Here is a 15752-nt window from a genome sequence, read left to right as displayed (position 1 = left end):
GCGCCACCTGACGACACTGACGCCTCCCTCCGGCGCTGCCCTCGTGCTCCCTTTTTCTGTTGCCCCTTTCGGAACTGGGGAGCGCTGCACGTTGCAGTTGTTGAAGGTCTTGTCAAACCCAGAAACACAAGCACAGCCGAGGGTTTTCTTCCACTGCACCTGCAAGTGCAGTCTTGGCCTGCAATTCTCTTCTTTCATGTTTTCTTTAATTTGCTCATTTTTCATTTCTTAAGAACATCTGGAGCGTGCATGTTTGGTGTTTACTAAAAGCCAAGTGAAGAAGTTTGTTGGATTCCTGTAACATTTGTGGATCAAACAGGCGCCTGACTAATATAAGGAAGAGCTAAATAGACTTTAAAAAGTAATTTAGAATTTATAAATATACGTACTTAGAGATATTTACGTAGCACATGTGCGCTTGGAAGAGCATTGCATAAATAATTATGGGGTTGATGGGATGTAGGTTATTCTTTTTCTTGACTTTTATACTAAATTATTCATTTTTATATTCCATATCTCTATCCGGGAAGGGAAACTGCCTTTGACATAATTTCACTAGCTTTTACCTCCTGTGAATAAACATCTTAAACACTTCTTTATATCATTTTGAAGGAACTTAAGCGGTTACTGAGACATTTATTTTTCTCCTCCATCAGCCATAAGCTGCAGCAGTGCGGATGATTGACAGCGTAAGTAGGAAGGGAATAGTGCTGTCGAATGATTTGATGGTGGTACCGAGAGCACTGAACAGCGGTGCCTGAGTGCTGCTACCACGCTTAACAGCAGCAGGCCAAATTATGGATTGTTCATTGATACCCAGGAAGAATTATTTCCGTCGTTATTTCACTGCTGTTGTTTCATCACGAGACTGGCAAATCTGTAACTCGTCCAGCAGCGTTTGTTACTGCCTCCTACGTGAACAATTCTTCACGGTCTCTTGGGGAAATGGTTGAGTCTAGCGGCTTTCCCGGAGTGTTTTGTGGACCAGGGGCTGCGTTCGTGTCGTGTGGGTGCTCAGGGATCAGTCGTTCCCGCGGGTGGTTTGGGGCAATAGCTTCTGCAGTCGATACCCCCTGCAGCACTGCTTTAGGAACGGGACTGTTCGCTCCAGAACCCCAGAAGCAGCCAAATACCTGCTGAGGCTCTGATGCCTTCATACTGTTCCCATTCCTTACCTGACAAGACTTTTCTAAGGAGAAAGCGCCGCGTTCTGGTGTTGCCAAGGGCACGTGTGCCTGGAGGAGGGATAACTTGGAAAAGAGAAAATCCACAGACACTCGCAATTAAGATATGAACGATCCCTGAAGCACCCTGAACGTTTAGTTCTGTTCCTGCCCACAGCACAATGCCGTGTAAGAGTGTTGGGTCAGGGCTCGTAGGCAAGGTGCGGATTTACCCGTTGTGTTTCAGCGCTCCGCACAGCGGGAGGGGAGGGCGATACGAGCTCTCCGGGGCTGCCGTAACACAGGTGGTAGCAGCATCGGCATCCACAGTTCTGAGATTTCCCATGCTCGTTTGATGAGTGACCTAGCGTAGACCAAGCCAGCGTGTTTTTCGCATGACTTGAAAAGTTGGAAAACAATTGTGATGATTTTTACACGATGCCGTTTTCGGTTTGGGCTGAAGGCCAAAGAGTCTCTGAAGCGCACACGAGTACAGCCACATCAACACCCCAACAGTGGCGTGGGTTTGGTTCTCACATGCATGTTTATACTTCTAAAGCTAAAATTAATCTTGTTATCAGCTATTTTCTTCCTAGACAAGTGTTGGTCATGACAGTGCTAAGTAAAAGACCACAAAATAACGTGGATTTTGAAAACGTGCGTTGACACAGCAGAATGCATGAGCAGCGTCCCTGCCCGAGCGTGACATTTACGTGCTCCTGTGCGTACAGCCTGACTTCTCATATCACATTTACCATGTTTTGTGTGAGCAATGGTTTAAGACTGATTCCTTTTCTTTTTATTACTGCTGCTTAAGGATGATCTAAAAGTAATTACAATGATTGAGGCATAATGCAATTCAAAATAATTACAGCCCACTGCATATAAAACTAACAAAACTTTCTGTCTTGATTTATGGGTCCTCTTGGCTGGGCACGAGACTCAAATGATGCCTTTGGGAGCAACACTCCAGATAATGTTAGGCCATTTAAAAAAAAGCAGATTTGTGTAGTCTATCAGGCCTGAGTAATTTTTTTTTTTTCCCATAGTGAGAAATTGGTTGTTATCATAGATCACAGATACTGCTCAAAGCTCTTATGAAAGATGAATTAATTTCACTAATGCTTTAATGCAAACCTTTCATGGAGAAGGCTGTATGGTGATAACCTTACTGCGGTCTCTCCTTTCTCAATGATGATTTATGTTGTCTTTTAGTAGATGAAACTGCCTGTATTCACAATCCATCTGCTGGCTAAAGGAATCCTATTAACAGAGGATCTGAGAAGAGGCTTAATACTGTAAGGTGAAAGATGTGGCATCCCCTTTCTGGGACATGAAGTGGGATTTTTTTTTTCCTATTTTAAAATGCAGATACCTCTCTGAGAGTGCACAGATGATCTATATCACCTCTACCTGGCTGTATGCTGGCTTGCAGATGGCGGGTCAGCTACTGACTATAAAAAATAAAACCAAAGATTGTTGCTTTGAAATCTGCAATAAGAAGCAATTTTCCCTTTCCTCTGTCCCAGCTATAGTTCTGCTTTGAATTCTGCTTCCAGAAGTTTCTTCTTTCCAGAAGCTGTATTTGGAAATATGAGGGCACACCAGTGATCCAAAACAGGCAGGGCATGCTGTGCAGCTGCAGCGCAGGTCGAAGGCGAAGGGTGACATTCTTACGTCTCGGATGTTCGACTACTGGGTCGTATTGGGTCCCAAGCGCCAACTTTCGCATTCTTAATGTTAAATAGACGAATTGGTACGAAGTGAATTTTGGGTTGAAGTTAAAGGAATTAAGTAAGTGTGTTCCAGTTATGAGTGTCTGAAGGTAATTACAGGTTGGGCTGGGGGAATATGCAAATTACACAACAAAACAAGTGTCCATTTATGATGGAGAGGCATAGGTGTCCTTGCTTTATTTGGCCTAGGCTGGGTGACGCTCTCTAGTGAGAGCTGAAGGGCTTCCCCTGCCTCCGGTCCTGGCTTCTACTTGGGCCAGGTAAAAGGCCCAAACCATCACGTTTCCATCCACCGCTGTTGCTTTTGTAACTGTCAAATGCTCCAGCAATAATGTAATTTGGCTATATAGGTAAGTCCTAAAGAAAACCTTAATTGGAAGAGGATGTGGCCAAACGGGGAGTTAGGCCTATCCTGACCATAGCAGCAAGTACGCCGCAAGACCAGGGACCTGGTTCTGTCATCTGGGGGCAAGTGGTGTTACCTTGCTGTTGGCAGTTCTGTGTCGTGTTATCATTGTGCTGCTATGACCTTAAGAGCATACGTTTTATTACTGCAATTATCTACCTTCAGTGACTATTTCATAAAATAAGTTTTGCAATGGCTCTTTGCGTTCCCAGAAAAAGTGAGATGAGCTACAGGATTGCTGTCACATTTTGGGTTGGCCTTCTAGAATTTAGGTCTGTTGTTTTATACTTCTGTCGGCCCTAAATTCTGCGGTTCCGAAGAAGGGAATTCTTAGAGACTTAAATGTTCTTTGGAGAGTTCAGTGAAATGTAGGAGGAAAAAAGAAGGTGCCTTGTAAAGCAGAAGAGATGTTGTATCCCCGACAGGGGGTGCGAGGTGCGGGAACAGCCTGGCAGCCCCTTTCAGACGCACGCCATGATTTTCAGCTGGTTCTGGCAGCGACCCGGACGGGAGCGCTGCGGCTCAGCTGCTGGGGTCCGGCCCCTCTGACTTCACATCCTGGCTCCTGCGTCCCCCTTCATCCGCTTGGTCCTTCGAGGTTCTCTGACAGCTGAACAAGGGACCCCCGAAACCTCTGCCCCGCCATGTGTATTCGCGTACCTGTCGCTTCCGCGGGCCTTCTGCCAGCTGCACACCGTAACTCCCAGCTTCCGTACAAAGGAATTCGTGACTCGACCTGTCCTCCAGACGCTGCATCATTATCGTGCTTGGGTATTCCAGGATAACTCCTAGCAAAGAGATTATGTCTTGCTGCTGGTTGGCTCCTTCACCGGCCATGGGTACAGGGAGAAGCTGAAATCACAATTTGCATGTCCTGAGGTTTTGCATGTAAGGACAAGTGGAGCAAGCGCGGGTTTCACCGCACATTTCTTACATTTGCTTACATCATGCACGGGCACTTAGGTGTGGTCTTCCAGTAGATACAGCCTTACTGAATTCTTTATGCTGGATTTTCTGGTAGGTAAAGGGTAATGGAAGCGTTATGTGAAAAAGCAAATTATCAATTAAATTATTACACTACATAATAGACTTTGTCATTAAATAGATTGGCTTCCTATTCTTAAGCTGTCACTATACGTTTTTTGATGAGCGCCACAGATATTCTCATTTGCAGACTTTTAAATTCATGTAATGACATCTAAAAATCTTTAGCAGTAAAAACCTGACTGATAGCGCTGTTACCGTGTTGGTAGTGTTCAAAAGCCAAATTGGGCTTGACTTCTCCATACATTGCGAATTGTTCTGAAACACTGGGAAGTTAGAAAGGTGCTTTGAACAGCTCCTAAATCCACGAGAGCATAAATTCCTTAGGTCTGTAACCTGGTCTGAGGAGCGAACGGAAGTGGTTTGGGGGCAGGAGCGGCACGCTGTGTGGTTTCGGCGGAACGCTGTCACAACACGCGCTCCTCGGTAAAGGCCGGGCGTGCTGTGAGTTCCTGAAACGCGCGTCCTGGCGCGGGGCTTCGGGGAGGGGTTGTCCTCAGCGCGGTGGTGCGGGGCTGGTGGTGCTGAGTGGCGCCTGGTGCCTCGTTGTTCGTGCCGCTCAGCCTCCAGCTCTTCCCTGCCGTCCTCCCGCCGGCGGTGTTCCTTTAAGCAGCTGCAATTACACTGCAGTCATCGCCACTTTAATATGTCTTTCCTTCATGCCCCCGCTTTGTATGGTTGAATAAACCCTTGCTGGGTCACTATTTAATTTGATATGGTCCCTCTCAGTAAAATGATGGAGAAAAGATGAATTAAGGCTCTGTGCTAGTCATTATCAATCATGGTTTGTGTGCATTACTTATTGCTCACAGTGCTTTTTGACATTAGCCCTCTCTAACCTCTCTCTTCATGTTAATGTTGTCTGGAGGTCCTTTTACCCGATGTAGCAGAGGTTATTTATGTAGGTGGTGTTTCTAGGGGGTTTTAAAAGGTCAGCACAATCTCCTGAGAGACTGTTCACAAAGGCAAGGCTGGCTGAATGGAACTGCAAGTTTGCAAATTGTGATTTTAAATTTTTTTTTTTAAGGACTTCTAATAGAGAGGTGTCAGAATTTCAGTTACACTTATTAAAGTAAATTTTTGGCAAAACAGCCTCTAAGACAATACTGCTGCCCTTGAAACCAGTATCTGCAGCCTGTGTCTGAGGAAACACCAAGCTGTGGTAAGAAATTCTGTCTCTTACCATGTCGTGAAACATAAATTGCGTTGCGACGACCCTTAGAGTGGCTTGGCTTGGGGTGGGCTTGCATGAGACGGAACAAGGCAGCCGCGCTGAGGGTTGGGCATACCTCGTACCGGTATGGCTCGCCTTGGTGAGGCCGCCAGCACGAGAATCGGAGCGAAGCCCTGTGGGGTGGCCTGCTGGAGAAGTGGATGGTGACTGACAACAGGACTTCTGGTCTCACATGCTTTGGCTGCACAAACCCTTAAGCTAATTATACGTGCACGAGCCCCTGGCAGCAGGCAGGGCACAGCCAAGGGACAAGGGGATCTGGCTGATGGCATTGCAAGGCTTCTCACTGCCGTCTTAAAAGGGAGAGGTTCCTGGGGGGCTGGGAAAACACAAATGTCACCGCCGCTTTCAGGAAGGCTCCCAGGTGGTCTCTCCTCAGCCCTTGGAAGGTGATGGAGCCAACCTTCCTGGATGACCAGTTGCATGGACGAGGGGAGGGCTGTGGCTGTTGTATGCATTGACTCTAGCAAGGCCTTTGGTGCAGCCTCTTGCAGTATCCTTGAAGCCCAATTGGTGATGTGTAATGGGTAGGTGGAGCATAAGATGGCTGGAAAGTTGGCCAACCACCAGGGTCACAGTGTGGTAACAAAGTCCAGCTGGCTGCTGGTGGTGTTCCTCAGGGGTCAATGCTGGGATCTGTGCTATCCAACACCTTTGATAACAGCTTGAGCAGCAGGATGGAGCGCACGCTCAGCTTTGCAGATGCTGTCAGGGCAGCTGTTCAGAGGGACTTAGGCTGAAGAAATGATCAGGTGGGAACCACATGGAGTTCAGCAAAGGTTCATGCCAAGCCTTGTCCCTGGGACGGGGTACCCTCATAAAGCGATACAGGCCGGAGGTGACTACCCAGAAAAGAAGAGGACCCGGATCTTGTTGGGCAGCAAGTTGAACATGAGCCAGCGCTGTAATTTGGCAGCAAATGTGGCCAGCAGCATCCCAGGATGCGTTAGGTCCCAGGAAGGGACTCCTCCCTCTATTTGGCACTCCAAAGCCATGTCACATCTCCAGTGTCCTCTTTGGGAGTGCCTGTACCAGACAGACAGGGGCAAACTGGAACAAGCATAGTAGAGGCTTCTCTGCAGCTGGAGCATGGGATGTGGGAGGAGAAGCCAGAGAGCCCGTCTGTGACACCACGAGAGGGAGGTGGTGGGTGGCCACGCTGCTGTGGGTGGCTGCGGTGGCCAACTGGGGGCTCTTGAGGGGCCAGGTGCCTCTGGGTGGTGTGCAGCAACGGGACAAGGGGCACCGGTCTTCAACTGCAGCAAGGGAAAATCCAACTAAATCTAATCTGGAAAAGTTTTCACCATGAGGATAAACAACAGAAGAGGGGCCCAGAGAGGTTGTAGAATTGCTGTCCTTGGAGAGAGATGCTCAAAACCCAACTGGATATGGCTCTAAGCAACAAGTTGCGCTAGGGGAGGTTTAGATTGGACGTCAGGAGAAATGTCTTCACCAGAAGGGCTGTCAGGCACTGGAAGGGGCTGCCCAGGGAAGGGGTCGAGTCCCCAGCCCTGGGGGGATTTAACAGCCAGGCAGAGGCGGTGCTGAGGGCCAGGGTTTGGGGGTGGGATGGCAGGGGTAGGGGAAGGGTTGGGCTGGGGGAGCTTCAAGGGCTTTGCCAACCCAAACCATTCTGGGATTCTATGATCTAGTTGGCTCTGTGTTAATGTTTCATCTTTTGAAGTGCTACCTGTTGTGTTGCCAAAGAGGAAAATAGCAAATGAAAAATGACAGCTTGATTGAAGACATTATCTTGGGCCTCATCATAGGCTTGGACTGTGTGATTTTAGGTTCTATATATTGTTCTTCCGTAATTGGAAGTTCAATATAGTTATTTTTAAGAATGAAATGACAGCGCTCCCCTTTTTTGATTGAGATCAGATTTAAGCCAATTTTGAATGCTTTTAGCATTTAACTTTTTTTCATTGTTTTGCTTTTGAATAAATGTTGACATTTTGCCAAATCCCAACTCATGACTGTGCTGTCATGGTCGTCACAGAGAGTGGGAATAGAGGAGACCTTACTGGATTATGAGATCTGTAGTTCCTCCAGGAAAGCCGGACTGTTAGGAAGATTGGGTGTGTTTGCCCTCCCGCCAGCCGTTCCTGACCCCCCAGAGTGGCTGTTGGATCTGCAGAGAGGTTATTTCTCAGTGCTGAAAACCAAAACACTTAGAGCAACATGGATATTGGCAGTCACCACAGAGTTTTCCTCGCTAGAGCTGCAGCCTGAGGAAAATCAAAAGTTGGGCTCTCCTAAGAGAAAAGTCAAAGGATTGTGAGAAACGCGTTCCCCTCAGATGTGCCCATCAGCTGGATTTCAGAGTCATGAACTGTTAGGGTTTCCTCCTGAATACGGCCTATTAGACCTAGGCAAGCTTACTTGCTTTCAAAAGCCCACATTTTTAAAAGATGTAAGCACCTATAAACTTTGCATAGGCTCAGAGCAGAAGCCCATTTGTTCTGTATGATCCTTCCGGGCTTGGGCAGTTTTTCTCCTTTTGTCTGTAGGAAATCTTTACATTTGGCTAAACATTTGTTTTGTTCATTTGTTTTATTCCCTCTTAATATATGTCCTGTGAGCTACTGGAAGCCAGCTCTTCAGGAGAGACCGAAGTCAAGCACAGGTGAAAGCTCTTCCTTGTGTGTCCACAGTATCAAAATAGGAATTTTGATTCCCGGCATAAGGACTTTGTTGTTAGTCGCTTTTCTTGGACTCGATGGTCGATAGGTCTCCTTCCTTGTGCCGCGAGTGGCTTTCCCTGGGTTTGGATAGAAGAGAACAACATCTTGCTGGGTTGGGTAGAAGAGAACAACATCTTGCTGGGTTGGGTAGAAGAGAACAACATCTCGCTGGGTTGGGTAGAAGAGAACAACATCTCGCTGGGTTGGGTAGAAGAGAACAACATCTCGCTGGGTTGGGGATAGAACAACTGCGCATCGGTAAATGGTTTTCACATTCGAGCTTTCAAGAGCAAGCTATTATTTATTCAGTAAAATAAAACACTTCAGAATCTTCATAAGCGCGTTTTGAATGCACGGGGAACGCCCACAGGCCAGGCCGCGAGCGGAGGAGCGGTGGCGCGTCTGTGCCCGCCATCCCCCGGAGAACGGTCGGTCTCGGGGGGGGGCAAATGCACCCAGCCAGTCTCTTGGGCAGGCGGTGCCCTCGTAGCAGGGCGATGCCCCGGCCCGGGGATGCTCTGCTGCGCCCGGCGCTTCCTTTGTAATACGCAGTGGAAGTGCTTTGCTGCAGAACCATGGGCAGCGTTCCTGGGGCCTGCCTGGCGCAGTATTCATGAGCAGGGCGTGAGCCCAGCCCCGCGTGCATTGTTAGCGGTGAATAAATAGGATGCCGGGTCGTGTCTTTTTGCGGGAGGCTGTAATTGATGGCAGGGCCTTAGGAGCGGTGCTGCAAAACCCCTTTTGCTGTATCATAAGTGCCATGTCTTGGCGTGAGCTGATTTGTGGCTTTCTCGCAGGCGTTGCAGTTTTGATAAATGCAATGTTTTACCATTATTTAAATTCCCCTTAACTTTTATAGAAATATTGGGTGGGTTGGCTCAGCAGGAGAAATGGCTTTCCAGCAGATCACATTCATTTTAATTTGATGTAAATCTCTGATGACGTTTCACAGTTCAGGTAAAATTACAAAGAAGCCAGGACATTTGTGCCTAGGCAGTACCAATTTGCTGGGTTAGGCTGAGCATAAATACGGTTGTAAAGCTTTCCTAATCGGTTCTCTTTCATCTATAAACAACTACCAGGGCTTATATTAATTTTACACATAAATTTATACCTGCTGCAGGACCAAAAATATAAATAATTCCAGGATTTATGAGATACAGTGTATGTTCTCAAGGTACTTCTGCCGGTGTGTCATGCTTATTAGTTACAGCAGATGGGTGAACTTTGTTTTATTTGCTTCCCCGGGTAAGTACGTCTCACAGCAATGCTTTACCTAAGGTGACTGATTCCTATTTGCTTGTTTTTCAGTGCAAGTGGTCCAGAAAAGGCTTCATTCGAACACGGTGGTGTATTACTGATTGGTAAGTTGCATCTTTAAGTTAGTTCTGGTTACGTGCGTGTTACGTATGGTTCTGTTGACGGTTACGTGTGGTTCTGTTGACGATTACCTATGGTTCTGTTAAGTTACCTATGGTCCTGCTAACAGTTACATATGGTTCCGTTAACGGTTACGTATGGTCCTGTTAAGTTACCTATGGTCCTGTTAAGTTACCTATGGTCCTGTTAACAGTTACATATGGTTCCGTTAACGATTACCTATGGTTCTGTTAAGTTACCTATGGTCCTGTTAACAGCTGTTTCACAGAAGGTGTTGGTAGGTATGGAGTGGTCTGTTCGTAGGTCGGTTCCAAAGCCTTGCTTTGTCACGTATTGAACACACAATGCCCCGTAAGTTGTACCGATGCAAACCCTGATGTGAACATTCACATGTATGCGCAGTTGGCGTGGGATAACTCGGGTTATAAGCAAGCTCTCCGTCAGGCGTGATCCAGGCAGCCTGGTGTCTGTGACCGAGGCCACGGGACTCACAGAGCGGAGCTGAAGGCACCCCCCCTTGCAGCTCCCCATCGCCCCGATACGGCCGAGGCTCTGCAGCGTCTCGCCTGGCTGTGGCCGGCCCTGGCCTCTGGGATTTCTGAGGAAAGAGGCTGTTCTCTACAAATCCCTTGAGCCTGGCCCAGTTCCCACTGAAGTCAGTGGAGGGGCCGTACCTTTAAGGAATGCGGCTTTTTAAAGCCAGTTCCTACTGTATTAACTTTTACTGGAACAGAACTTCTTATTCGTCATATTCAGGTCAGGATTCCCATTTCACACCCAAGCACGGTCCTGTTCTCTGCGGGGTTGCTTGTCTCCATCCCAGAGCAGAATAAGGCACCCGGCCACCCCGCACTCGCGGCTCGGGTTGGGTGGCGGGGTGGGCGGCACACCTCGTGCCACTGCGCTCGCCCGCTGCTGAGGGAGCACCCACTGAGCAAGGCTCGCTTACGGTCAGTGGCTTTCCTCGAAGCAGAGGGTTCCTTGTAAGGTGTGCTGTGAAAACCTAGGGAAGAAACAAACGTTTCATCCAGCAGCCTACAGAGGTGGGGGCTGCGGGGAGCAGCGGGCTGTGTGAGACTGGCAGGTGAGCATCATCGTGGTGTTACACGCTAGATCCCTGGCCTTGGGAGAAGCAGTGCCAGCTGGGGTTGACCAGAGGTGCATCTCATAACCGGAGCTACTTATGACCTGTGTTTGAAAATGCCGCCTTTACCAGCGGTAACAGTAGTACCAGTAGGGTGTGTGTGCTGGGGGAGCAGCTGATGGTGCAAAACACCATACCTGAGACAGCTTGAAAATTGTCCTTGGCTTGACAGAATAATAAATATTCGTAATATAATTATTATTTTTATATAAAACTATATAATAAATAATAATAAATATAATAATACATAAACCTGCAGATGGTTCACATTTCTCTAGTCCTACCTGGAAATCTGACCACACTCTTTTTTTCCATTTAGTCATAGTTTCCATCTCTGCTGCTTGTTTATGTTACAGTCACCTAAATGTGTGTGAACATTCGACGTTTTCCCCTTTCTCCTGTGGTTGTTCCACCTCTTAAAACTGCAGGCTTGATGTTCAAGTCTGATGAATGTTCACACAGGCTGACTTCAGTGCAGGAACAGTGTTATTCCTTGGTTGCATAAGCGGGTTTATTAGATTAAGCAAACAGTTTGTGAAAAATGAAAAAGCAGCAGGTTTTCTCCTTTTGCAGACTTTTGACCCAGAAATCAGGCAGGCAGCCATGGGATAATGTAGGTTCTGGCTAAGTTCTCCAGATCCATACAACATGGCATGTCATTCCAGCAGCAAAGATCTGCAGAAGTGGGTATTTAGCACCAGCTGCTAATTACCTCTTACACCAGGACTTTTCCAGGTTCTGTCTCTCCTATCCTCTTGGATTTCCTCTTTGCAGAAAAAATAATGTGCATTTATTTTTAGGCCTTTCCAAGGAAAAAAATGTTCTTCAGAGGCAGATTTAAAGGAAGTATTTTCTCCCAGTTTGCCGTTAAAAAGGGGTGGTTGTAGGGAGGAGCAGCCTGTAGCTGGGTGTTCTGGCCAGGCAGTGCACCGTGCTCACGTGTCCCAGGGGTGCCTTGGGAAGCCAGAGTGAGGAGGCTCGGAGCTCTTTGCTGCTCTGCGATGGGGTGGGCTCTGGTGGGAGCTCTGTGTACGGAATAGCCTGTGGTTGCGATCCACGTCATCCAGCAGGATGGCGGATGTTTCTGATGAGAAGTTGAAGGGGCGAGTTACTGTGAACAGCTTCTGGAGCATGAAAATGAAATATTACGGAAATACAGGGGGTTAGAAAATGCAGCTACTTAAGTGTAAGTGCATCACGTGTCTGGTCGTGGTGTGGGAAGTGTTTAAACCCAGCCCGCGTGCATTCGCGTGTGAACGCAGTTCTGGCCATTCTCATAACCATGACTTTTGATCTCTACATTTCTACATGCCAATAGTTCAGTAAAAACATAGCCAGACTTGTTGGTAATTCTTCTGTGTGAGTCCTTGAAGGAGCTAATCATTTTCCCTGCCTAGGAGAATATCATTATGGGATGTACCTCATGCCAGAAACAGAGGGCTTCCAAAACCCCCAAAAGTGACCGTAAAAGATTTTTCCTCCTGTGTGATTCAGTGATCTGCCCCAGTTGAGTTCCTCTGTGAGTCCAGATCTTTCGCATCCATTATTCTTCATTAGCTTATCTTCAGTGGGAATCAAAAAGTAAGGAACCTTGGGGTACTCGGAGATTTTGTTTTAAGATAAAATGAAAGAGAGCTACAGAACTACATGCACCTTGTTTTGCCTTTTTATTTTAGTGTCTTGAAGGGGGGTGTGTATTTATTTTATTTCAATAGTTTTAGTGTTACTGTGTTAATGGGTGCAGGATAGTGCCCTGCATGCATTCCAGTCTTACATACAGTTTAGTTATAGGGTTTGTATTTGGTAGGGAGGGTGGAGTAGAGAATGCATCTATAAAAGGTGGGTATGGCACCAATCTGGGAGTGTTGGCAAGCGTACCAGAGGTCAGAATCAGCAATCAAAATTGGTTTGGTATTTTAGAGAAAGTAGGATTGCAAGACTGAAGTCAGGGAAGCGCAAAGCATTGGGCTTTGAGAGGACAATTCAGAAGCACAAATACAATATTGGGAATAACCGACTCATTCCCCGTACAGTAGAAAAGGCTCAAGGGAGAAGAAATCAAATATGGTTCGTTATTGCCTTACTGAGGTGGGTTAATGGATTTATCACGTGAAGGACACGAAAGGGGGAAGGTCCGGTAATTATTTAATTGCGTGCTGCCAAGGCCTTGGGTAGAGTACCGTGTCTTGGCTTGGGCGCTGCGCTCCAGGTGGGCGGGGGGGAGAGCGGGAGAGCCAGAATGGTGGGAGGGCTGGAGCAGGAGCTGGCGGGGCTTGGCTCGCCGCGCCTGGGAGAGCGCTTGCTGTCCGTCTGTCCTGCGGGAAGGGCAGAAGGAAATCGGCTTCATTTGCAGGAAAACAGGTAATGTGCTGAAAGTTTTAATTTAAGGACAGGGAAGTTGTAGGTGGAAGGTCCTTCCTTAGCAAGTTTTAAGAACCAGCAGTTTTTAGGCCGGTGGGGATGGATTATCGATCCCTTCACACAGGAGGTGAGCTCCCGGCATGAGGTCGCTCCCTGTCCTACAGGGATCCCTTCGTTCATCCCTCAGGGAGACGGGAGTGGACATCTCGAGCCATCGTCTCCAGATGATGTGTGTAGTTAGGTCCTAGTTATTCGTGTTAATACGAATGTTGTAAGACTGCATTATCGTCACTGCGAGTTCATTCAGCACGTTAGGCTGTTCCCTCTCACCAAAACCCCACCGGTACCTCTGGAAGGGGCCTTCGTGCGTGCTGCTCGGTGACCTGCGCGGCTTCATCCTGCAGTCGCTGTTCTGGCTGCCATTTCTTGCCGTGTCCAAATTTGTTCCCTGACTCCATCACGGTGTGGGGGATCTCCCTGTGCACAGGTTGGGGTTTCTGCTCGATACCCCTCTCTGCCAAAGGCTGTCCCTGTGCTCTCCCGGGCAGGGGGCAAACCCCCTTCTGAACAGCAGGCATGTGTGCCTTCTCTGTTGGTTTTATCTGAATTCTCACACAAGAGATGTCTGTGCCCAGGGCTGGTAATGCCAGGTCGGTATGGTTCACCTGCTTGTTCAAGTTCAAAGGAAACATAAAGGGAAAAACTGATTTTAGCACGTGGCAGTGTTACGCATGCCGCAGCTCACGGGGCACACCGCTCTGGAGGGGACCCCCTTTCCAAAACATGACGTTGTCACCGCTGTCCCTTTTGGGCTTCACAGGAGACGCCTTCCCTTGGGCCCCTCGACACGGCGTGCGGGAATTCCTGCACACACTGGCCCGTTTCGGGGGGTTCTGCTGGGGCAGGGGTGTTGCGTGAAAAGAGTGTCCCGAGTTGTCTGGTTCATCGAGACTTGCCACGTCCCACCCCCAAAGGAGCGTAATAGCAAAGCAGTGAGACCACGGAGATTTTAAAGATGCAACCCAGGTCTCCAGGACACAAAAAGCCGCAAGCAGAGCAGAGAGAGGGCCGAATGCCAGCTTGGCCACCACAGCTGGGTGGCTTTCTGTTCGCCGCTCCGGTGCGCCCTGTCTGCCGCTGTGGGAAACCAGAGTTCAGAAAGACAGATGCCGTCTGGGTGACTCCCAGCCTGCTGGAACCAGCACCTCGTACGTGATGAACGCAGGCGACGGGAGGAAACTCCGCTGTCCGCCTGTCTTTATAACAGCAAATTCCTCCCATGTGAAGGTCATCTGCCACAGGGAAGAGTGGGGTTGTGTGAAGTGATTTAGGGTACAAGAACGGGGTTGCATACAGGTATGCTGTAAGGCTGGCACTATTATTATTGTTAAAAATACCAGCCAAAGCCAGCCACGTGTGGTGCGGTCTCATAGCGAATTCCAGTCCCTGTGCCGAGGAACTCGGGCGCTGGCACTGAATGAGATGAAGTTATGAAGAGCAAATGGACAAGAAAATAGGGTGGACACATAGGGATCATAGGAGGCCATGGAGCTGTCTGGAGCAGGTCCAGAGGAGGCCACGAAAATGGTCAGGAGGCTGGAACAGCTCTCCTGGGAAGAAAGGCTGAGAGGGCTGGGGTTGTCCAGCCTGGAGGAGAGAAGGCTCTGGGGAGACCTTGTTGGGGCCTTTCAATATAGAAAGGGGTCTTACAAGGAAGGTGGACAAAGGCTTTTTACCAAGGTCTGTAGTGACAGGACAAGGGGCAACAGCTTTAAACCGAAAGAGCGTGGGTTCAGATTGGATGTAAGGAGGGGACTTGTTACGCTGAGGGTGGTGAGGTGCTGGCACAGGCTGCCCAGAGGAGCTGTGGCTGCCCCATCCCTGGAAGCGTTCAAGGTCAGGTTGGACGGGGCTCTGAGCAGCCTGGTCTAGCAGAAGATGCCCCTGCCCGTGGCAGGGGATGGAGTAGATGATCTTTAAAGGTCCCTTCTGACCCAAACCATTTTGTGGTTCTGTAATTTAGCTTTTACACAGGGGGGCAAAATAAGGTATTTCTGTTTCACAGGAGTTTGAAGTTGGTCTCATTGGTTAAGAATGAACTTCCAGAATATCCCTATTTCTCTTGTCCTCAACCAAACCAACATCCATAGATTTTCCATAGAAGCAATATGATTCTTTCCAGAGATCTCTTCTGTCAGTCTTTGCCTATCCCACAAGGCAGACACTGGGCATGGTAGCAGTCGTCCTCGACCCCTGCGTGTTCCTCCTGGAGGGCAGAGCTCCCAAAGCAGGGGCAGCATTTACCCCTGGGGGTTATTGCCCTCGAGAGCGGGCAGGGCTGCCCATGCGATGGGCTTTGGCTGAGCCAGCCCGCAGCTGCTGCCCGGCTCCCTGCCTCGCTGATGGTAGCAAAGGACGAGTTAATATTCAGGTTAGGAAGCAAAGCTGTGAAATTTTACAAATTTTACTTATTTTCTGTGGCTAGTGCTTCATCCAAGTCTGCTGGGGAGCAGCTGGGGGAGCTGGGGGGGTTCAGCCTGGAGCAGAGGAGGCTGAGGGGAGCCCTCATCGCTGCCTACAACTGCCTGAGAGGAGGGGGG

At 48.5% G+C, this 15752-nt stretch overlaps 1 protein-coding gene across 1 annotated transcript in view; it reads left to right on the top strand.

Moving 5' to 3' along the window:
* INPP5A (inositol polyphosphate-5-phosphatase A) overlaps positions 1-15752 on the top strand; it is a 111718-nt gene that overhangs the window by 5852 nt on the left and 90114 nt on the right. The window contains exon 3 of the mRNA XM_009641035.2: positions 9579-9631. Coding sequence (XP_009639330.2) covers positions 9579-9631 — 53 coding nt within the window. The remainder of the gene's footprint in view (positions 1-9578; positions 9632-15752) is intronic.

The sequence above is a fragment of the Egretta garzetta genome, unplaced genomic scaffold, assembly GCF_000687185.1.
Source record: "Egretta garzetta isolate BGI_Z169 unplaced genomic scaffold, ASM68718v1 scaffold766, whole genome shotgun sequence".
Taxonomy (NCBI): Eukaryota; Metazoa; Chordata; class Aves; order Pelecaniformes; family Ardeidae; genus Egretta; species Egretta garzetta.
The sequence above is the reverse complement of the archived record's forward strand: the minus strand, read 5'-3'. Positions and strand labels throughout refer to the sequence as shown.